This window comes from Nilaparvata lugens, chromosome 5, assembly GCF_014356525.2.
Source record: "Nilaparvata lugens isolate BPH chromosome 5, ASM1435652v1, whole genome shotgun sequence".
NCBI classification, from domain to species: Eukaryota; Metazoa; Arthropoda; class Insecta; order Hemiptera; family Delphacidae; genus Nilaparvata; species Nilaparvata lugens.
In genome coordinates this window covers 3,622,209-3,645,362 of record NC_052508.1, presented here as the reverse complement: position 1 = coordinate 3,645,362, position 23,154 = coordinate 3,622,209, and the positions used below count along the sequence as shown (strand labels likewise).

The following is a 23,154-nucleotide window of genomic DNA, read 5'->3' as shown; positions in this document are numbered from 1 at the left end:
GTCTGGCTGCAACTGTCTACAACGTTGATGGAAAGATACATTTTCAAGATTTTCGATGTTTTTGAACGGGTAGTATTACAGTCAACTGTCTACTAACGTTGATGGAAAGATCTACATTTTCAAGATGTTCGATGTTTTTGAACGGGTAGTATTATAGTCAACTGTCTACTAACGTTGATGGCTAGATATACATTTTCAAGATGTTCGATGTTTTTGAACGGGTAGTATTATAGTCCACTAGACAGCTGATTTATAATGAATAATTCTAAAGTCTGATTTTTACGGTAATATTGGCTTTCAAAGGAGACTTCTTTTCCTTTTGTATTATCCTTAAAATGAAAAAAAATCAAAAAACCGTATGTATAGGTCAACGCGAAATTCAAAAAGGAACATAAATACATGTCAAATTTAATGAAAATCTATTGCTGCGTTTCGCTGTAAATGCGGAACATAAATATAAACATAAAGAGAAAAGCAAAACCGTCAACTTGAATCTTAGACCTCACTTCGCTCGGTCAATTATATTTCTTGTTTCGGAATTGAGATTAATTCTGACTTACTTCTTACTTCAGACACATAGCCCAATCACTGATCAAAAATGATCTAACGCAAATAATTTTTCTATTTTCATTCTTATTCTCCTTATCTCCTACTCTATTCCTCTATTCTCATTTCTATTACTCTTCTTATTTTTCCGATTCTATCAAATTATTTCTCCTATTCCTATTCCTTTTCAAATTTTTCCGATTCTATCTTATCATTTTTCTGATCAAACCCATAATTTCAATGATTTGTTTCTCTTTTTGATTCTATCTGGCAAGAAATATGGCCTCCAACAAGGTGACTTCTAAACATGAATGCAGCTTGATTCGATAGTACAATGGAGAAAAGATAGCATAAGAAGACATCCCATGGTATAGGGCGTTTATGTTCTAGATTTCATTGTAGGGCGTTTATGCTCTAAATTTCAATTTCAACTCAAGCTGATAGTCCTAGTAGTGATAGACTTTTTCGTGAAGCTATGTGACGCCGTTAATCTCTCATACTGTGTCGTTCTTACACTCTCACCCGACCAAAACAGTAATAATTGACAGTAGGCGACTTAAGCATAGAATGAAATTATCTTAATTCTCAACACAATCCAGATAAAAAAGTCGTCTTGAGCATAGAATAAAACAATCCAGATGAAACAATCTTAAAGTATAAGTTTTCTCTGCCTTGAGTTAACAAAAAATCGGTTTGAAATTTGGAACATGAACGACCCATAACATGGGATATCTTCTTATGCAGTACATGCATCTTTTCTCTGTGACGGTTTTCTCTGCCTCGAGTTAACAAAAATCTGCTTGAAATTTGGAACGTAGACGACTTTATCATGGTATATCTTCTGATGCATCTTTCTCTATGGCAGTAGACTACTAACCGGCCGGCACTTGCAACGATATTCGTTGTGTTCGTTGCTGAAGAGACAGACAGCGGTGGGCGCACAGTTGTTGAGCAGGTTGCAGTTGGGAGGCGACGACAGCGCTGTCTGTTGGCAGGCGGTGACACCATCTCCACTGAAGCCGGGCCGACATTGGCAGTAGGACTGGCCTGAGCTCGGCTCAGTCAGGCAGTTGGCGTCCGGGTGACAGTTGCACCGCTCATCTGGCAACAATCGATTCAACTGATCAAAATAAGTTAGTAACAACAATTTCAAATTATCAGTTACAAGATCATTATATACATCCAAATCTTAAAACCAATTTTGGTGTATGAGATCCAACCATGAGGATGTGCATGTAAAAGTATGATGAAAAATGATACAGGATTTTCAAAATAAAGTATCAAGGAATATGGTCAACGCTTTTTGGTACACCAGAAACAGTGACTTGCATATAGATCTACGCATTCCATTTGTGTCCAGTGAGATAAATCGATTTACCATGCGGCATGATTCGAGACTCCATCATCAATGCTTTCAATATTAATTTTACTTCATTAACATCTAGTAAACACCAATTTGATTATCAGAGTAATAAACTAATAAATAAAATTCCGGAAGACAAAAAAATGTATAACATATTATGCATAATTTATAATAATATTAAAAACCATATTCTCGATTGGTTCACTTTGATACCGCTTTAATTATTTAAATGTAAAGATAAATTTATCTACGAGCACTATCAGACTGAAGCACTCCTGGGTTTCTTTATTAAGGATAAAATAACAAAAACCAAATTGAGATTAATAAAATCGTTGGTAAAACAAAACTATTATTTTAAAATTGAGAATTGAGTTGGCTGAGTCACCAATTTTGGCAATATTAATTGTGTAAAAATTATTAAAACTCGACAATTTTTATATTATTTTTCTGTGCGTCTATATTTTGTTTATCGAATACTTGATTATTGATAAAATTCAACATCCATAGATTATCATCCATCAACAAAATTGTACCGTACTGCAGTTATTAGATTAAAAAATGAATTTTTTATTTTTAGATTTCGTGGCTGGAGCTCAAGGCTTCTTTTTCCAGTCACGCCAAAAACTATTGTAATTTAATGATTATTTTTATTTGTAAAAATATTTCTTGTATTTGGCAATAAATTCATTATTCATTCATCATGTCAATCCTGAGGCAAGCCAACTACTAAAGAATGTAGATCTTACCAGGAGGCTGATTGATTACCTTTATTAATGGCGGAGTAAGGACTCCAGGTCCTCTCTGCCACACAACCCTTAAAACATTCCTTAATGTGACAACCCTTAATAAGAGGCTGAGGAGAAGGAAGCCTTTTGAACTAGTTCAAAAGGTATACTCACTGCTGATTTTGTAGCAGAAAGTTCCGTCGCCTTGGTAGCCTGGATTACATATACAAATTGACTTTCCAGAACCAGCATCGTAGACACAATTTGCATTCAAGTCACACAGATCTACTTCATGACACGAAACTTCTGAAACATTCAAAAAGAGGGATACTTTAGTCTGTGTGAAGTCTTGATTCAAGTTGGTTGCAAAAAATCGATTTCAATTAAACTTTATCCTATAATATCAGTAGGAAATAAAGAACATAATGAAACGAAATGCCTGAAAATGTACAGATGGTGTAGCTTAGGAGAAGTGTTTTTTCACTTGATGCCTATATGTTTTTCATTTAAGTACCTACATTAACCTTAGGCTCAACTCACACTTACGCGACTCAGGTCGAGAAGAGACTCGACTCTAGTCGAGAGCATGTGTTTTCAAATGGTGACGCCCAGACCAGTCGATTCTAGTCTCCGCGACCTTACGACTGTGAGACTGAGTCGAGCGTCGACTCGACATTGTTGGTCGAGCCTTGACTTGAGTTGCGTAGTACTGTGCATTTTTAATGAAAGTGAGGTTGTGTTATATTAAAGTAATGTTTTATAATTTTAGATAAGACAATAATAAGGATTAGATAAGACAATATATTCATAATAATTATTATAAAATGTGTTACATGCTATGTAGTGACGAATTAGATCTTATATTTTTAATAAAGTAATGTTAGAAAATGGAGTAGTATGGAACTGAAGTTGTGACAATGAGCAAAAAAGTCGTAAGGTCGAGAGACTGGAGTATCCTCGACTGGAGTCGTACGATTTGAGTCGAGGTAATGTGAGTTGAGCATAAGGCTCAACTCAAACTTACGCGACTCAGGTCGAGAAGAGATTCTACTCTAGTCGAGAGCATGACTGTGTTTCCAAATGGTGACACTCAGACCAGTCGATTCTAGTCTCCGCGACGTCACCATTTGAAAACTCATGATCTCGACTAGAGTCGAGTCTCTTCTCGACCTGAGTCGCGAAAGTGTGAGTTGACCCTTACTGTTCCTATAAGGCCGCTGCAATTTCAGGTTTTTTTCACGTGACTCAACTATAAGCCTGATGTATATCTGTATATCGTACATTATTGCTGACGTATTTCTTCTCATCAATGGAATAAGTCTCTGATTAATTATCTTAATATTGTCTAATTTACAAGTTCCTGGATTGTTGTTATCGTGATTAGTCAAATCAAATGTTTTTATTATCGTTCACAAATACATGTATTGTCAAAGTCGTAACAACGGACAGTTCCATAAACTGCAGAGTTAAAATGAAATAGTTGTTCATTTAGAGATAATTGTGCATTTTGAAATAATGAAAGGTAGAATATAAACTCATTAAGTTCCAACAGGTTGTCGAAAAGCTGCTACAACTTCTGATACCAAGTAATAGTGATAGTCTTCTATGATACACTTTATATTAATTTTGAAATATAATAGTTATTACCTGTTTCAGTGCAATCAAATCCATCTCCTTCGAAGCCAGCATTGCAGCGGCAGCGATATGACTGGTCGTCAGTGATGTAGATGCATTGAGCATCGGGATGACAGTTGTTTATTTTGTTGCATGAATCTGGAATTACATCAACACAACCAATTTAATTAGATTCTTATCTATCGTTACTTGAATGATTTGAGAAATGTTGAGCACACATTTATAACAATGTGCTGATACATTGAGTTGAATATTGGTTGAAGAGAAAATTCAATTAATTATAAAGATAGTATTAACAAAAACGTCAGAACTACTGACTGGACTGATTAACTTGAGATTTTGCATATCGATTCTTAATTCACCGAGAATGGTTATAGGCCGATTTTAGATTTTTCAAGATTTTAGTAGGTCAAGTTTTCAGTTTTTCGAGTTTTCAGTTAGATCGTTGCGGAGCACGGGTTACCTGCCAGTCATTAATAATTCACTGGTATTTAATAAGTTCAAAGGATTAAGTTTCGTTTTTCCGGTTCATTATGCATTTCAAATTTATTTTTCCAGTTCAAGTAATTCTCTCATACCAGTAATAATTAATTAGTCTTCATGAAAATCTCAAGTTAGTAATCATTAGGAGTAATACTTGAATAAGAAACGCACAACTAATTCCTGATTGTCCTTTTGTAGTATGCGATTGAATAGCAGCGTGGGATTTAGGGAAGCAATAGCCTTCTTTCAGTGAATAACCGCTGGGACAAAAACAGAGACTCTCGGTAATACACTGAGACATTGGAAACTGCAGTTCTCCTGTAAGAGGTTCACAAATTGAAATAATATTCAGTATTTATTTTGCAAACAATATGCAAGTTCACACAAACTCAGTTTACAAAATAGCTATTTACTGTATTCACATTTTTTTCAAAAAATTAGCCCGTACACAGGTGAATAAATTCAATATTGCAAGTATTTTACATTATACATATTCGACATAATGCAGTACCAAACTAAAAAATTAAAAGATAGAAAATATAGTATTGACTACCAGGATCACGTTACAAAGAAGGGATATACTACTAAGCACAGGATGAATCAAGCTAAATGAAACTGAAAATTATGATTTCTTCTGGTTAATCAAAGCCAGTTAATAGTGGTGATACGCTCAACCCTCAGTTCAGTAATCACGCAGTATATAGATTGTATATGTGGTAACAAGATGACAAAAACACATTAAAAAATGCATAATCACATTCAATGGTTGTTTATTCACTCAAGGTGTTGTCCAATTATTGCAGCCAGACAACACTGAGAATCATCTACTTCGCCAACATTCATTCTCACCTGTCTTTTGGAATAGGTCTCTATGGAGGAACATCTCTTGGAAACTTGAAAAAATTATTTATATTACAGAAGAAAGCAGTTAGAATAATCTTAAGGTTAGGTTTCAGAGAGTCTGTACGAGAGAAATTTAAAAGCCTCAACACCTTGACCGTTTATGGACTCTATATAATGGAATGTATTCTGACTCTAAAATTCAAAAATGAAGGAAGGATATGTCAATTACAATATTATACCTGCTCAAGAAGAACGTATGCACTTCAACAACATAATTGCATTCAATTCTTTGAAAAACGCCCCTCCTACATGGGAGCTAAGTTTCTCAATCGGTTGCCAATCAACATCACAGAGAAGGATGGTGCAGATTTTTAAGAAAGAATAGAAAAACTATTTAATTTCAATCAGCCCATATTGTATACAAGACTTCATAAACTGATTATTGTGATTTATTATTTATATTGTGACACTATTTATATTGTATGAATGCAATGATAAATAAAGAGCTATTTGATTTGATTACTTGTTTACTGGTTGGTTAATCCCCAAAATATCGGTTGGCTTATCAACAATCGGTCATTTCTGGGTGACATGTCGGTGAGAAATCGGTGTTTATGAAAACAGTCATTCTCGTGAGATCATAAATGATTAAACTGCACCTTTCTACCATAATCTTCACATTTTTGCTGGGGAAGTTCATCACTGGTAAGCGAGAGCAAAGTGAAGTGTAAGTCATTTTTGTTTTGGATAAAATCGTATTTGTATAAGGGTGATACCCACATGAGCTCTAGGCTTGTGCGTGGGTAATGAAGCGGATGATAATGAGAGATGAACCTACAGTTTTAGGTGGGTTCCGAACCACCGGGAAGCCATTTTACAACTCATGAATCATATTCAGAGGAGTTGGCTCAAGCGGTCACCCTTTCAACGAGAGTAGCAGGCGCATGATTCTCAACTTATCTAAGCGATAGCTTATCAGCGCGACCACTGAGTCAAAGGGCTCCCTATTTCTATAGTAATTCTATCTATTATTGTAATGTATCAAAAGTGTATATGCGTTTAATTTATTATATTTATATCTATACCCAAATAAATCTGAAGCTTATATCTCTCAACAGCTGAATAAATTCAGACCTCGTGCTCAAGAAGGAGACAAAAGACAGACTGACCACCCTGAATCACATCACTAAAAACTATTATAATATTAAATAATTTAAATAAAATACCTCCATATCCAGATGCATTGTATCTGTCGCCATAGGGATCGCTGATGACTCCTGGACTGGACGGTTCACTGAGAATGCAAATGGGTGAAGAGCTGCTTTCCTCGACGTAGTTGGGAGGACACCAGCAGGTGTCAGCCAGGCATGTCTTCAGTGTGGTTTTGGAGCTGACTGTACAGTAGAGGCCATTGCCAGAGTAGCCCTGGTTGCAGATGCAGCGGCCTTCTCGGCAGTAGGCATACCTTGAACAGGACGAGCAATCGCTTCGGTTTTCATTTCCTAGTGGAGAAAAGAAATGTGCGTAATTATACTGAATTCGAATACTCATTCACAAGATAGAGAGTATGAAAATAAACTAGGTGAATATAGTTGAAAATAGATGGTTTCCAGTGATGAGTAGTTAGTACAGTTCCATGATTCAGAATATCAGTAAATCGATTATCTGAAAAAGGTTTTCAAGGAATGTCTTGGCTATAGTGCCAATATCTTGACTACTGAATGTTGGAGCTTGGCGCGAATATGACAAGATCACCGATAACAGGATCAACTCTTTCCTACTGAATGTATAACGTGACTACTGAAAGTATAAAATATAGGCATTATTCATGCCTTTTGAATAGGCCACGAGCTATAACAATAACATGATTCTCATTCTCAACCCTTCAAACGGTGAAAAAGTGGCTGGCGTGGTAGGGATGTAGGGGGTGAAAATGTCTCTCTCACACATCTTCCCCTCTCACTCTACATTCAAACGGCCAGTGTAGGAGTACCGGCTGCCGAGAGCAAACTGACCAAACTCTTTCACCACCCTAATAAGTTCAAAGGATTAAGTTTCGTTTTTCCGGTTCATTATGCATTTCAAATTTATTTTTCCAGTTCAAGTAATTCTCTCATACCATTCTTCATGAAAATCTCAAGTTAGTAATCATTAGGAATAATACTTGAATAAGAAACGCACAAATAATTCCTGATTGTCCTTTTGTAGTATGCGATTGAATAGCAGCGTGGGATTTAGGAAAACATGATCCATTTTTCAGTAAATAACCGCTGGGACAAAAACAGAGACTCTCGGTAATACACTGAGACATTGGAAACTGCAGTTCTCCTGTAAGAGGTTCAATCAATCAATCTCTTTATTCAAAACATACATAAAAATGTACATGAATGCGTCTTTATTTATTATTTTCAAAATAATAAAATAAAAGGTTCACAAATTGAAATAATATTCGGTATTTATTTTGCAAACAATATGAAATTTCACACAAACTCAGTTTACAAAATAGCTATTTACTGTATTCACTTTTTTTCAAAAAAAAAAAAAAAAAAAATAGCCCGTACACAGGTGAATAAATGCAATATTGCAAGTATTTTACATGATACATATTCGACATAATGCAGTACCAACTAAAAAAAGAAAAGATAGAAAATATAGTATTGACTACCAGGACCACGTTACAAAGAAGGAATATAATACTAAGCACAGGATGAATCAAGCAAGATGAAACTGAAAAATTATGATTTCTTCTGGTTAATCAAAGCCAGTAATAGTAGTGATACGCTTAACCCTCAGATCAGTAATCACGCAGTATATAGATTGTATTATGTGCTAACAAGATGACAAAAACACATTAAAAAATGCATAATCACATTCAATGGTTGTTTACTTGTTTACTGGTTGGTTAATCCCCAAAATGTCGGTTGGCTTATCAACAATCGGTCAATTCTGGGTGACATGTCGGTGAGAAATCGGTGTTTATGAAAACAGTCATTCTCGTGAGATCATAAATGATTAAACTGCACCTTTCTACCATAATCTTCACATTTTTGCTGGGGAAGTTCATCACTGGTAAGCGAGAGCAAAGTGAAGAGTAAGTCATTCTTGTTTTGAATAAAATCGTATTTGTTTTAGGGTGATACCCACATGAGCTCTAGGCTTGTGCGTGGGTAATGAGGCGGATGATAATGAGAGATGAACCTACAGTTTTAGGTGGGTTCCGAACCACCGGGAAGCGATTTTACAACTCATGAATCATTTATTCATAGACAATAGATACAATGCAGGTAAAAACAACAGGCATTCGCCCAAAACTGCTTTAAACCTTAATTTGGAATACACAGTCTAGAGGTTATGTAAAATGATAACTTAATTCACACAATATTTTTGAGTCCAAAAAATGTATGTACTACAATAATTTTGAATTTATCAGATTTATCATATTCAGAGGATGATTCCCATGATTCTCAACTTATCTAAACGATAGCTTATCAGCGCGACCACTGAGTCAAACCGCTCCCTATTTCTATAGTAATTCTATCTATTATTGTAATGTATCTATAGTGTATCTGCGTTTCATTTATTATATTTATATCTATACACAAATAAATCTGAAGCTTATATCTCTCAACAACTGAATAAATTCAGACCTCGCGCTCAAGAAGGCAGACTAACCACCCTGAATCACATCACTAAAAACAAATATAATATAAAATAATTTAAATAAAATACCTCCATATCCAGATGCATTGTATCTGTCGCCATAGGGATCGCTGATGACTCCTGGACTGGACGGTTCACTGAGAATGCAAATGGGTGAAGAGCCGCTTTCCTCGACGTAGTTGGGAGGACACCAGCAGGTGTCAGCCAGGCATGTCTTCAGTGTGGTTTTGGAGCTGACTGTACAGTAGAGGCCATTGCCAGAGTAGCCCCTGGTTGCAGATGCAGCGGCCTTCTCGGCAGTAGGCATACCTTGAACAGGACGAGCAATCGCTTCGGTTTTCATTTCCTAGTGGAGAAAAGAAACGTGCGTAATTATACTGAATACTCATTCACAAGATAGAGAGTATGAAAATAAACTAGGTGAATATAATTGAAAATAGATGGTTTCCAGTGATGAGTAGTTAGTACAGTTTCATGATTCAGAATATCAGTAAATCGATTATCTGAAAAGGGAATGCCTATAAAATTCTTGGCAATAGTGCCAATATCTTGACTACTGAATGTTGGAGCTTGGCGCGAATATGACAAGATCACCGATAACAGGATCAACTCTTGCCTACTGAATGTATAACTTGACTACTGAAAGTATAAAATATAGGCATTATTAATGGTATAGGCCACGAACTAGAGCATGAATCTCAACCCCTCAAACGGTGAAAGAGTGGCTGGCGTGGTAGGGATGTAGGGGGTGAAAATGTCTCTCTCACACATATTCCCCTCTCACTCTACATTCAAACGGCCAGTGTAGGAGTTGTAGGATACCGGCTGCCGAGAGCAAACTGACCAAACTCTTTCACCACTCTAAAAAAATGCAAAGTTGAGTCTCGTGTGGTGGGAGTCGAAGGTTCATGTTATAACTCACGGCCTCTACCAATCAACTGATTAATGGAGTATATATCAATGTTCTATGTTCTGAAACAGGACTAGGACCACAAGGCACATTATGTGCGATCATAAGTTTGACCTTTATTCTTTTCCTAGATAACACTAAATGTGGTCTGGGAAAGTAGAATGCACAAGCCCTCTATCAAGCGGATGTGGGCTTCTGATTTGTTTACGAATTTACAAGAAAATTGTACATAAGCAGGACCTTTAATTAAGTTTCCACATTGTTGTGAAGAAATCGAACGACAGTTCAGTTGAAAGTGTAGAAATTCCTACTAGAACTATACAAAAAGTTGATGGGACCAGATCTTGATGAAAATTGGAGCAATTTTAACCACCAAAAGCAGACTTAACAGCATCTAAATGTGAAGAATTATACCAATCAAGTGTAAATTATTCGAATATAGGGTCAGTGTTCCTGCATAGACAAAACAGATGTATAAAAAATGGACAGAATCAATTAGCTACAAAATAAACTATAAAAATGGATAGAGAAACAATGAATGAACAGAAAAAGTACACAAAATAAACAGTTCAGAGGTAGTTCAATCGAAGCAATACAAAATAGACAGAACCAGTTAGCTCCAAAATAAACAACTATAGAAATAGATAGAAGAACGAACAAATGAACGAAAAAGTAGACATAATGCACAGTTTGGTGGTTATACTTGAAAAGAGATAGCACTTGTATTGGATAAATGGAAATACTATTCGATGAGCCTAGAACGAGACTTGTGAGGTGAATTACCTGTGTAAGGTTGAAGCCTGCAGGTATGGCCATCTCCAATGAATCCTGTCCTGCAAACACACTTGGCTCCATCGTATGGATCTTCAAAGCAGTCCGCATCTCTGCTACAGGCAACGGCTTGACATGTGTCATGCTCATCAATATCTGCAAGAAAGATTCTCATGAATAAAACATCATAAAATGTTTTACTCATTAAAGAAAAACTGGGAAATCTACTTGATTTATAGTCTCGAATGTAAATTATCAAATTGGTTGAATTTATCTTTCAGTTCCTGTTGATTTCTCTTAACTAGATTCACTGTTAACTGTGAACAAGGAGATTCTTTAAGCTATTTTTTGAATGACTAACTTATAAGATAATAATAATAATAATAATAATAATAATAATAATAATAATAATTATTATTATTATTATTATAATCTCGAGTGACCTGGCTGGCTCAGGTCTGGTGCCAGAGTTTTCAGGTCGCAACTGATCAATTTCAGGGCCTCTGAAGAAAAGATGAAGATAGTGTTGGGCGTCGAAGTGTTTGCTATTATACCGGGTGATTACAAATGAAATAGACAGTTTGAATAGGTTGTAGAGAATTTATTATTTAAAAGTTTAGATCATTACTTACATGATTACATAGAAGAATTCTTGAAGTTTTTATTGAAAATTTACAGATGTTCAATGTGTGCACCATTTGCAACACGGTAGTCAAATTCTGACCACACACGACTAAGCATCTCACGGTTAACTGTAGCAAGAGCATTTGTGATTCGTTGTTTAAGATCATCGATATCAACAGGAAGCGGTGGTACGAAAACTCTGTCTTTTACATAGCCCCACAAGAAAAAGTCGCAGGGCGTTAGGTCCGGACTACGAGGTGGCCACGGCTGAAACACAACGTTTTCCTCACTTGCACGGCCGATCCATCGTCTAGGAAGATGTTCATCCAGATACCCTCTGACGTCTGAGTACCAGTGAGGCGGAGCTCCATCTTGTACAAAAATGAAGTTACAACTATCTTCATGGAGTTGAGGCATTAACCATTCGGTTAACATGTCCAGATAAATTCTTCCGGTTACTGATGGTTCTTGGAAGAAGAAAGGCCCGTAAACCTTTTCACAAGATAAAGCGCAAAACACGTTCACTTTAGGAGAATCGCGTATATGCTGTACAGTCTCTCTTGGGTTTTCTGTTCCCCATACTCGTACATTATGTCTGTTAACTTTTCCACTAATGTGAAAAGTGCATTCATCACTGAAAATTAGGCGATTGAACAATGTGTCGTCATTTTCAAGACAATGTTGCATCTCTTGACAAAAATTTTTATGTACAACTTTATCATTGTCATTTAAACTTTGTACAAACTGCAATTTATAAGGTGTCATTTTCAAACGTTTCCGCAGAATTTTCCACACAGTAGGTTGAGGAATTTGCAATTCTAAACTCGCTGATCTAGTCGATTTTCCTGGACTTCGTACAAAACATCACGAACACTATCAATTTTTTCTTCTGTAACAGAAGGTCTTCCAGTACTCTTCTTACACACACATCCACTGCTTTCAAAACGTTCATACCAGTCATTAATTGATTGCCTTGTTGGTGGTGGTTTACCGTATTTTGTTCTGAAATGACGCTGCACAACAGTAACAGAGTTTGTTTTGGCTAATTCAAGAACACAATAAGCTTTCTCCACTTGAGTAGCGGCCATATTGCTAAACTAAACTGGCTGTTGTAACACGGAGCAGCCAACAATAGCCAGCAACAGTTCTACCAACATAAACTTTAAGAAATTCCCTACAAACCTATATCACTTACTATGTTGAAATACACCAGTTTAATTTTGTACAGGCTATTGAAGTTGTCTATTTCATTTGTAATCACCCGGTATATTGTATTATTTTTATTATCGCATAGTTAGTTGTTTTTTTGTTCAGGCTATTGTATATGACATTGTTTGTAAAATCATTATTTTTCTTGACAATAAATATAGATTGGTTGATTAAATAAAGCTCAGACTTGAATATTGAATCCTTAATTTCAGGATTAAATACTTGGATCCATGATTTACTATAGGAGGAATACACAAATAGAGGTGTTGAAGAAGACAGAGAATTCGAGAAACAGACTAAAATAATATTGAAACTCACATTCACAATGGAAACCATCGCCTCTGAATCCAGGATTGCATCGACATTCGAAACTTCCCTCTGTATTCTCGCAAACAGCATCGAGGTGACAAACAAGATCTTGTGAAGTGCACTCGTTGATATCTTCACAATGGAATGCCGAAGAATCGTCACGTAGAATTTTGTCAAACCTTTGAAAAAACAATACAGGCTGTGAGTAAAGTATCAACAAGAAACCAGAATTTACTAGAGTTTACCAGTGACTAATAGAGATTGATAATGGTGTAACACCGAAACTAGTATCCCAGATTGCTTTAATAAATTAGTGGTTTCGCCAATATCAAATCATTTCATTCAATAAGAAACCAGATAATCATTATAGAATGAATACACTGCTGAATTTGTGTTGCAAGCTACTCGAAAGTAGACTAGAAAATAATATAATTAAAAATAATTCTTTGAGGGGAAAGAGAGGTTGATAAAAATTCTTAAAAGAATTCCGAGAAGGATCAACTTGACTCGACCACCGACATAACTCGATAACATTTGCCTATAGCGTATAACTTAATAACATTTTTTCCATAGGCCTACGCGTACACAAGTATTTAGAATATGAAACGTAGAGTCCAGTAGTAGTCTTCCTAATCTAAATTTGAAGAGATTTTATAAAATGAAAGAGCTTTTGAAGGTACAGGAGGTACACCTATCAAAAAGTGCAACTGAGACATAAATGGTTTCATTATTTGACAGCTTGATCAATTGCAACACGCAGGTGTTGAGACAAGTTCCTCAAAAGACTACTCAAATTGTGTGAAATGTGTATCATTCCGCGACAATGTAATAAAAAAAATTGAAAACACTCACCCAGGATAACAAGAGCAGGTTGAAATATCGCTGCTATTTACACAGTAGCTGAAGGGTTGATTACAAAGACTGGGATCCGACTGGCATGGTGATGTTATTATTTCTGCAACAAAATTCATTCATCAAGGAAATATCATTCAAATTCCACCTTTCATTTTACTCGATGGTGTTTTCCATGACGGCTTAGTTAATGGCATTCTATTAAATACTCCATATACAACTTGGTATTTCAAAGTAATTTTTGAAATATTGAAACTGTTTTGGCATTGCAATTTTTAATACAGTTGAAGCTTCTCATTAAAAATGAATGCATCGCATTCCCCAATGCTAGAAGAGTGAGGAAAATGTGAAATACAAGTCCTAAAACGTAATAGAATTTCATTCTACTGTGAATATCTGACTAAGAGAAAATTACAATAATAGTTGCAGATTATAATAATCTCAGTAGAATACAAGTGGTTATCTATAATTAAATTTTAGAAATTCATTTCATCCAGACTCATCGAATATTTTTTAAAGCTAATAATGTAAAAAATACATTTCTTTTCTGTTCCATAGTAGAGGTGATATTGTGCCAGTTATGAAAGAATAATCTGTTACATATCCATACTTTTTCACTAATTAAGTTAAACTTGAATTTTAAAAACACTTATGAAGTTAAAATGCACTTACTATTGATAGTGATGATCGTTTCGACCTGGTGTTGGTCATCATCAGACTCTAGAAACTTACTCTCTTTTAATTAACTTCAAATCAAATCATTTATTTGCCAAAGCCACTCTCTTTTAAGTTTCTACAGTCTGGTGATGACCCACACCAGGTCGAAACGATCGTCTCTATACCAATAGCAAGTGCATTTTCACTTCATAAGTGTTTTTAAAATTTAAGAAAAAGTAATGATGAATAATGCATTTTCTGAATGATGAATGAAAAAAGAAGACTTCATGATATTGTCCCAAAACTAAGTCTGGAACTCAATCACATAAATATGCGGTTGTGACAATTTGTCGAGGCAGCAAAGATGCAGCTCCTGTGGTAAAGTGGAGGAATAGATGGGTCAGACTTTACCTGTGCAATGGAAGCCATCTCCAGAGAAGTTGGGCTTGCACTGACAGCCGAACGAGCCGACCTGGTTGATGCAGATGGCGTTGCGGTCGCAGGTGGCCGTTCCCTCCGAGCACTCGTTGATGTCCACACACCCGTAGTCGTCGCCGTCCCCACTGTACATCGTCCGGAATCTGAACACAAATCAACAATTAACTAAGCTATTAAATAGAAAATAGGTGCGGATGAACTACGCCGAGAATTCGAATTAAAATCTATTTAGAAAACAATTTTTTTTTTTGTGTAACAAAATTAGCATTTTGTACTTCAAAAGTTTTGTCATTGATTGCTATTAAATAATAGAAAATAGGTGCGGATGAACTACGCCGAGAATTCTAATTCCAATTGATTTCCAAAACAATATTTCTTTTGTTTTTGGAAAAACATTACATTCATTCATTACAAACATGACATTTTTCGTACTTCAAAAACATAAACATTTCGAATTTAAAAACTTTTCAACATTGAATGAGAGTGACTTGAAAGTGACAAAATCGCTGATTCAATCAAACTATTTCGACGTACTAGTTACGATTGTTACACAATTATCAATATCTAGTAAAAACTGTGTTAAATCATGATCCAGGACCAGGGTGGATGCGGTTAATAGTAAAACATATTCATCATTTTTGAGAAAAAAAATGCCTGAATATCTTTCAATATAGTTGGGTTGAAATAATCATACATTATTGGAGTCAATGGTGAACAGTACGCATTCAGTAGCATTACCTCTGTGATTTTGAAACGGCATATAAACAAGATATGGTTCGCGGGGTAATATTCACGGCTTTTCAAAAACATCAGGCTTCAGAGACCCTAGATCCCTAGATGGAGAAAGCTCCCTACACACAGAGATTCTTCATAAATGAGAGAGTTGCAACTTGTCATCAACAATGAAAATAGCATGTTGAACGAATGGCAGCTGATAGGCTTTGTTGTCATTGTGCTAAAAGGACGTAACTCCAAAAAGCTCCTTGTGTATCTTTTCGGATGCAACATGTTGCTTTTGAGATGATACAAAAGAGCATCTGTTGCTTATGAAAAGATACATTTTCGTAAATGTTCGATATTTTTGAACGGGTAGCATTATGTAGTCTAATGGCTAGTGGCCCTCCGCCGATAGGCAAAGCTACATAACCAGGACGTGTCCATTGTTTGTGAGAATAATAAGCCTGATAACCTAATTGGGTCGAAAGAGCCGAGATTATTACAGTTGACGGTGAAACAACAGAGAGTATTCTATCTCAAAATTGTTTTAACGAGTCTGTGCTTATGAAAATTTCAAGTCATTTTCCTTCAATGTGGATACCAGAGCATTGACTTTATAAAATCACAAGATATCACACTTCACAAGATATTTGCACTGTTTGTATAAATAAATTCTAGTTTGAATTCACGTGATTCACAAATGTAATGAGAAAATAATTAGAATATATATTATAATTATTTAATATAATTAGATTATCTAATATAATTAATAATTATATCTAATATATATTCTAAAATAGTAAATACAAAGTGATCTGATGGATTAATTTACTTTCTTACTTGAGAAAAGCATTTCGATAATCGTGATATCAACAGCCTTTTGGAAAACTACTGGCATAAGTAAAACTTGTCCACCAGATACACAAGATACACCAAAGAAATTGAAGAAAAAAATGTTATCATTATGCAGATATTAACTCATACTCACTAACTTTGTAGCAAATTGCTCAAGTTTTGAAGATTATACAGTGTATCTAAATAGTGCGGTAGTTTTTACTCACCCTGGATTGCAGACACAGCGGAATGAGTCACCCTCCACCAGACAGGAACTGTTTGCAACACATGTGACCTGTCCCTCTAAGCAAGGATCGTCATTTTCTGTAAAAACATTGATATACGTATTAGGTTGTGGTCTCTAGTATATGAAATCAAATTTTAAAGTAGTTGAAATGTAGTTTACACAAATAAGAAATAGAAGACATGACTTTTTGGTTGCGATTTTACACTCGACTACTCATTTAACCTACAAGTCGACTCTAATTAGGAATATTTCATTTTCCAAATATTACATTAATAATGAGTATTTAATCTGATGTCGTATTTACTGATTTGACTGATGAGTGAATTTAGAAGAATTCTATATTAATCTATTTTTAATAAGAGGGCTATAAGATTGTGTGTAAATCATATTAATGCTGAATATGATTCTATAATTCTATTTATTCTATCCTCCTATTTCATTTATTCTATGATTTTATGATTCTATTTATTCTATGATTCTATTCAATTGCTTTTTAATTGAAACAAAATGATACTCAATAAAGGAGAAATAACCATCTCAAAGTATTGATTTTATAAAAGTAGTTGATGAAAATCAATTTTAACACATTCAGATTATTGAGAAAATGGAATTTACCTGACACCTTCGAGATCTTAGTTGTCAACGCGAATCGAACAATCTTCTCTTGGTCTTCATAGCTGATTAAGTTTCTTGCATTCCTCAGTTTGAAATTCATGGACTCCAGTCCGCAATTTTCTTTGAATAATATTGTCTGGTCGATTGCCACTGGATATTGTTGTCCATTGTCTGCATGCAGTGTGTGAGTTGATTGTGACCTCAATATACCTGAAAAAGTACGAGTATACTAAAAGTAGTGCTACTAAATAAAACAAAAGTTCACTCTTTGTTATAATAAAGTCCAATATAGTCAACCAAACATTTATTGAAGATTAAACAATTAGCAATAAAATATTCAATACATGCTTCTCAAAAATTGTGGTGAACTATATAACTCTAAGCATATTTCATAACATTAAAAAATTGTAATGAACTATGGAAATACACAATACTTTTAGAGAGTAGGCTATAATGGCATACAAAGACGAATCTGGTGAGCATCAAGTTACTTGGTGAGGTACAACAGCCATCAAGTCTCAACATTAAGAATATCAATTTCAATGAAATGAATCACATGCAATGAATTTCAATGAAAAACACTTTAGCCATTGAATCCAGATGAGTCCAATTAAATTCAATTTCAACCATTGAGTCTCACCATCAACAATATCGATTCCAATGAAATGAATCAATGAATTCAATTCCAAAATAGATTTCTTCTGAAATTCATCACACTGTTGTAGTTGTTATTATAATCTGCTGGAACTGATTGCATTGCTTACCATCTCCTATTTTAGTGAAATGATGTGTTTGGTCTGGCATATTTATGTGAGTATTGGGTAGAAATCTAGGGAGATTGCCATGTACTTCCGCTTCAAGTTTGAGTTGGTCGAATACATCTAGTCCCAGAAAACGTTGGGTTATTTTGATACTGTATGGATCGTTCTCATTCTGCCATTTCATTTCCATCGTGTGGTTGAAGATACCACCTGAAATGATGATATAGGTGTTATAACACAATAAAATACGGTAAGATTATATCCATCGAATGAGTCAAATAAATAACGAATGTAAATTTTTACTCGAAAAGTTTGATAACTAATCATGAAATTTTTCTCATAAAATTAATCATTCTAATAGTAGAAATAGTCCAGTTCAACAATACTAAGTAAAGTAATTCAAATTCAAATTGTTTTATTCATAAAATATTACATATTCACAAAATATAAAAGTGTTATAAATTACATGAATAAATTCTCCCTGCCTGGATGATTTGTCCATGTGCAGGGAGGAGTCGCAAATTATCAGAGGGCAAACACTAGCAATAATAAAATAAATTACAAACTAATAAAATACAACATTTCAAACCACATTGATAACAGGTTACAACTTATGAATGTACAATTTCAACTTTTCTCCTCGTCTAGTAGAACTTTCCCCCTGAGTGACAAGGTATGCGTTGCTGAGCAGTAAAATAGTGATTGAAAAGTCATAAAAAACAAACAAGAAAATACGGGAAGAGCATTTATTTTTGTATTTTTCCATGAATTATATAGGTTTCAAACTTGTAGTAGTTTCTCCTCTCTTTTTCAATACGGTTTAGTTTAAACATCATGAAACATATTATTTTTTATTACGTTGTTTATTACTTTCAAAGAAAAATAATTTTCTATTGTCAATATTGTTCTTATTAGTATTTATGAATTTGGTTGTTTTATTTTCTCTTTTTTTCAATGATTCTTGCTATGAATCAATCATAAAGGATTCATATAGCTGCCTCAAGCATCATAAAGCCATTAGTACTTTGGTTTTTCCCCATTCATTTTACCTCCTGGTACTTTATTCAATGAAAACGACTTGATATTGCCAAAACCACTAATCATTCAAAACAAATGTTTCAATAGATTAGTGGTTTTGACAAAATCAAGTCATTTTATTCAATATAGATATCTACCACAACAACTATACAACAAAACTCAAGACCGTTTGCACAGTGAAGGCTCAAACTCATTTGAGTCAGCTGGTGGTTTAAACTCAAAATGAGCCACACATTATAACAAACATGATTTAATCCAGTTTAACTTGATTGTTGGTATAAACTGGCACTGTGCAAACGGTACTTAGGGCCGGTTTCCGAGCTCGGGATTTAGCTAAGTTCTAGACTTTAAACAGCTGGAGTCAGAAAAATGGCTTTCCGAAACGGGGCGTAGTCGAAGTCCACGTTTAACTTAAATTAAATTTCGAAAAACTAGAAAATTGAACACAAAATAATAAGAGAATATGGTGTAAAGTTTCAGCTATTTTAAATTATTTAGGAATGTCTCAATTCGTCAAGAAAAACCTTTTCCAATTATAGAAATGAGAAAATAAAGATTATCATAACAACTGCGCGACTACGCCCCATTTCGGGAAGCCAATTTTCTAACTCCAGCTGTTTAAAGTCTAGAACTTAGCTAAATCCCGAGTTCGGAAACCGGCCCTTAAAGTTTTAAGACTTTCTTATTTTCTAAGATCGAACTTAGAAAAGTTATTTTTCTGGTCGTTCAAGGATGTGCCTCATAAAACATTATATCACATCCTAGAAACAAAACTCAATGATAAATCACCTGAAAGTTGGTATCCATTCTTGGAGTCAGCGACTTGCTTGGCGAATAGCCATCCGGTGACGGAAGCGAACGGGGCCAGCAGCTGCAGACTGCTTCCCACCTGCGCGGGCACACGACTCAGCGCGATGTAGCTGCGGCTGTCAGCTGTCACTATGTACGCCTGCAGGTCCACGTCAGGCGTCACCTGTCCGTTGATGTTCAGGTGCACTTTGCCGTTCACTCTCAGGGGAATACCTGTCATTACGATAAACGTTCATTTATTCATTGTTATCTAATTAATTCAAACAAGTTGAATGAAAAAGACTAGGAAATTGTCGAAAAAAACACAAATTTATTGATACTTAGAAAGAGTTCATCAGAGATTGACAATGGTGTAATAACCGAAACTGGTCTTTCTAAGTATCGATAAATCTGTGGTTTTTTGACAATTCCTTAGTCTTTTTCATTCAATATGAATAATTACCACAATATCAACTTCTCAACTACACAAAAAAAAAAAAAAAAAAAATCAAACAAGCACAAAATCAAGTCAATGATTAGATTGGATTTATTTATTTTTATAAGTATAAATTTGAAAAGGGACCGTTTTGGACATAAGCCTATTATACCTTCTCATATAAGTGTAATAAATGGTCATGAGTAGATAAATAAAATGAATAACTAACAATATATGATTGGGAGAGAATCAATAGGATGAACTTAAAACTTATTCAAACTTATAAAAGACGTCTAATGTCATGTCAAAGAACATTAAAATTTGTTCCGCTAAGGTCAGGTTACATAAAAGCATAGAGAAACGATAGCATAAGTAGATATCCCATGGTATAGGGAATTTATGTCGCAACTTTTACTGTTATCTCAAGCCGATAGTTCACATAGTTCTTTCCTATGCATCTGTATGACGCTGGTAGTCTCTCAAATTGTGCCGTTCATACACTATCATTCAAACAAAACAGTGGAAATTGACAATAATCGACAGTAATCTGCTTGAGATAACAGTAAAAGTTGCGACATAAATTCCCTATACCATGGGATATCTACTTACGCTATTGTTTCTCTATGATAAAAGCCTGTTAAATTTTGATCATGATGAAATTTTACGAGAACTAATCAGAGTTTTTTCTTAAAAGAAGGCTTCTCTGATTGGTACTCGTTGCATTCAATCGGGATTGAAAGTTAACAGACTGTTGCAACCGGATGTTCATCTAGCAAGGTTTTTCAGCAAGTACCTCGGTATCTGTGATATCAAATTTAATATTTTGCATGATGAAAACTTGAACATACTTTTTAATGAATGATTAAATACAGGAACGGGAATGAAACTTCTTTTTTTGGTTAGTTTTTGCTTGAGTTCCAGCAAGGTGGAATAAGTTCAAGCAGATCTCACATTCATGTTTCCTAACATTGAAACTAATTTCAAGACATGCTCTTTAATTTTGAGTACTTTATGATGAATATCGGGAGACCGAGCTTCGCTCCGGAATACAAAAGCATAGAAAATGTACAATTTTGAATTTATTGAAAATTGAATTATGGTAGGCTAAAAATATTGAAGAAAAATCACACAACAATGGACTATAACATGACACAGATTCCAGATCTATTAGAATAGACAATTTTCGACTGCATCATCATTTTAAAATGATGGTTCAATAGTTATCATCGGTAAAAACATGAGCATGAAAAGTGAACACTTACCATCTCCAAGGCAAGTGATTCCATTGCCATAAAAGCCGCTTCTGCAAATGCAACAGATTCCAGAGGCGATGTCGTTGCAAGTTGCCTGGCTGTGACATGCAGTCGAGCTAGTTGAGCAGCTCAATGCTACATCTGAAATGCAAATGACAGTGCAAATTTATCGAGGCTTATCTATTTGACTACCTAGTTTTGTTGAGTTTATTATTTACCACAGTTGATTGACTGGGGAATCATCAGATTGATGATTTTTCACCCAGTTTTTCACCCATGGTGTCCCGAGGTGAGCAGCTTCCATCCATCAATGATTTAATGTTGATTCAGTAATCGATTTAATTAAGAGAATGATTTCAAATGAATAATAACATAGTAATAGTTGGTGTTTTCAATCTCTCAAATAAGTTTCAGGTTCGAAAAAATGAAAAACTCGACAGATTCTCAAAGCAGACTCTCACCGTCAGTATGATGATTTTCCAAGCCATAACCACAATCTATCTATTTAAAAATTTAGTATTTGTGATAGAGAGTACAGATTGAATAAAGTTAGGCTTTTCAAAAATCACTTAATTTGCATATTGCATTGACATCTGTAATATTAGAAAATACACCTAAGGTCCAGTACATTCATTTAAGAATAGACTATTTTCGACTGCATCATCATTTTAAAATAATGGTTCAATAGTATATCAGTAAACGCATGAGCATGAAAAGTGAATACTTACCATCTCCAAGGCAAGTGATTCCATTGCCATAAAAGCCGCTTCTGCAAATGCAGCAAATTCCAGAGGCGATGTCGTTGCAAGTTGCCTGGCTATGACATGCAGTCGAGCTAGTTGAGCAGCTCAATGCTACATCTGAAATGCAAATGACAGTGAAACTTTATCGAGACTTATCTATTTGACTACCTAGTTTAGTTGTGTTTATTATTTACCACAGTTGATTGACTGGGGAATCATCAGATTGATGATTTTTCACCCATGGTGTCCCGGGGTGAGCAGCTTCCATCCATCAATAATGTAATGTTGATTTAATAATCGGTTGAATTTTCTTCTCGATCAATCAAGAAAATGATTTCAAATGAACAATAACATAGTAAGAGTTGGTGTTTTCAATCTCTCAAATAAGTTTCAGGTTCGAAAAAATGAAAAACTCGACAGATTCTCACCGTGATGATTTTCCAAGCCACGACCACAATCTATTTATTTAAAAATTTAGTATTTATGATAGAGAGTACTGATTGAAGAAAAATTAGGCTTTTCAAAAATCACTCAATTTGCATATTGCATTGACATCTGTAATATTAGAAAATACACCTAAGGTCCAGTACATTCATTTAAAAATTGAGTATTTTGAGCATACCGATTAATGAAAAATTAGGCGCTTCTCAAAAACCAGAAGAGATTTTCAATTTTCATAGTCAAACTATCATATCA

The 23,154-nt window shown here is 34.9% G+C and overlaps 1 protein-coding gene across 1 annotated transcript in view; it reads right to left on the bottom strand.

The window, feature by feature from the left end:
* The window catches only part of LOC111043458 (nidogen), a 35,321-nt gene that overhangs the window by 4,581 nt on the left and 7,586 nt on the right, over positions 1 to 23,154 (bottom strand). The window contains exons 5-19 of the mRNA XM_039429343.1: positions 22,444 to 22,575; positions 21,725 to 21,856; positions 20,027 to 20,260; positions 18,203 to 18,409; positions 17,439 to 17,648; positions 16,804 to 16,900; positions 14,999 to 15,168; positions 13,931 to 14,033; positions 13,088 to 13,257; positions 10,949 to 11,092; positions 9,466 to 9,601; positions 6,822 to 7,141; positions 4,282 to 4,407; positions 2,809 to 2,940; positions 1,424 to 1,647 (exon numbers count right to left, since the gene is read on the bottom strand). Of these exons, the coding sequence (XP_039285277.1) occupies positions 1,424 to 1,647; positions 2,809 to 2,940; positions 4,282 to 4,407; positions 6,822 to 7,141; positions 9,466 to 9,601; positions 10,949 to 11,092; positions 13,088 to 13,257; positions 13,931 to 14,033; positions 14,999 to 15,168; positions 16,804 to 16,900; positions 17,439 to 17,648; positions 18,203 to 18,409; positions 20,027 to 20,260; positions 21,725 to 21,856; positions 22,444 to 22,575 (2,537 nt within the window). The remainder of the gene's footprint in view (positions 1 to 1,423; positions 1,648 to 2,808; positions 2,941 to 4,281; positions 4,408 to 6,821; positions 7,142 to 9,465; positions 9,602 to 10,948; positions 11,093 to 13,087; positions 13,258 to 13,930; positions 14,034 to 14,998; positions 15,169 to 16,803; positions 16,901 to 17,438; positions 17,649 to 18,202; positions 18,410 to 20,026; positions 20,261 to 21,724; positions 21,857 to 22,443; positions 22,576 to 23,154) is intronic.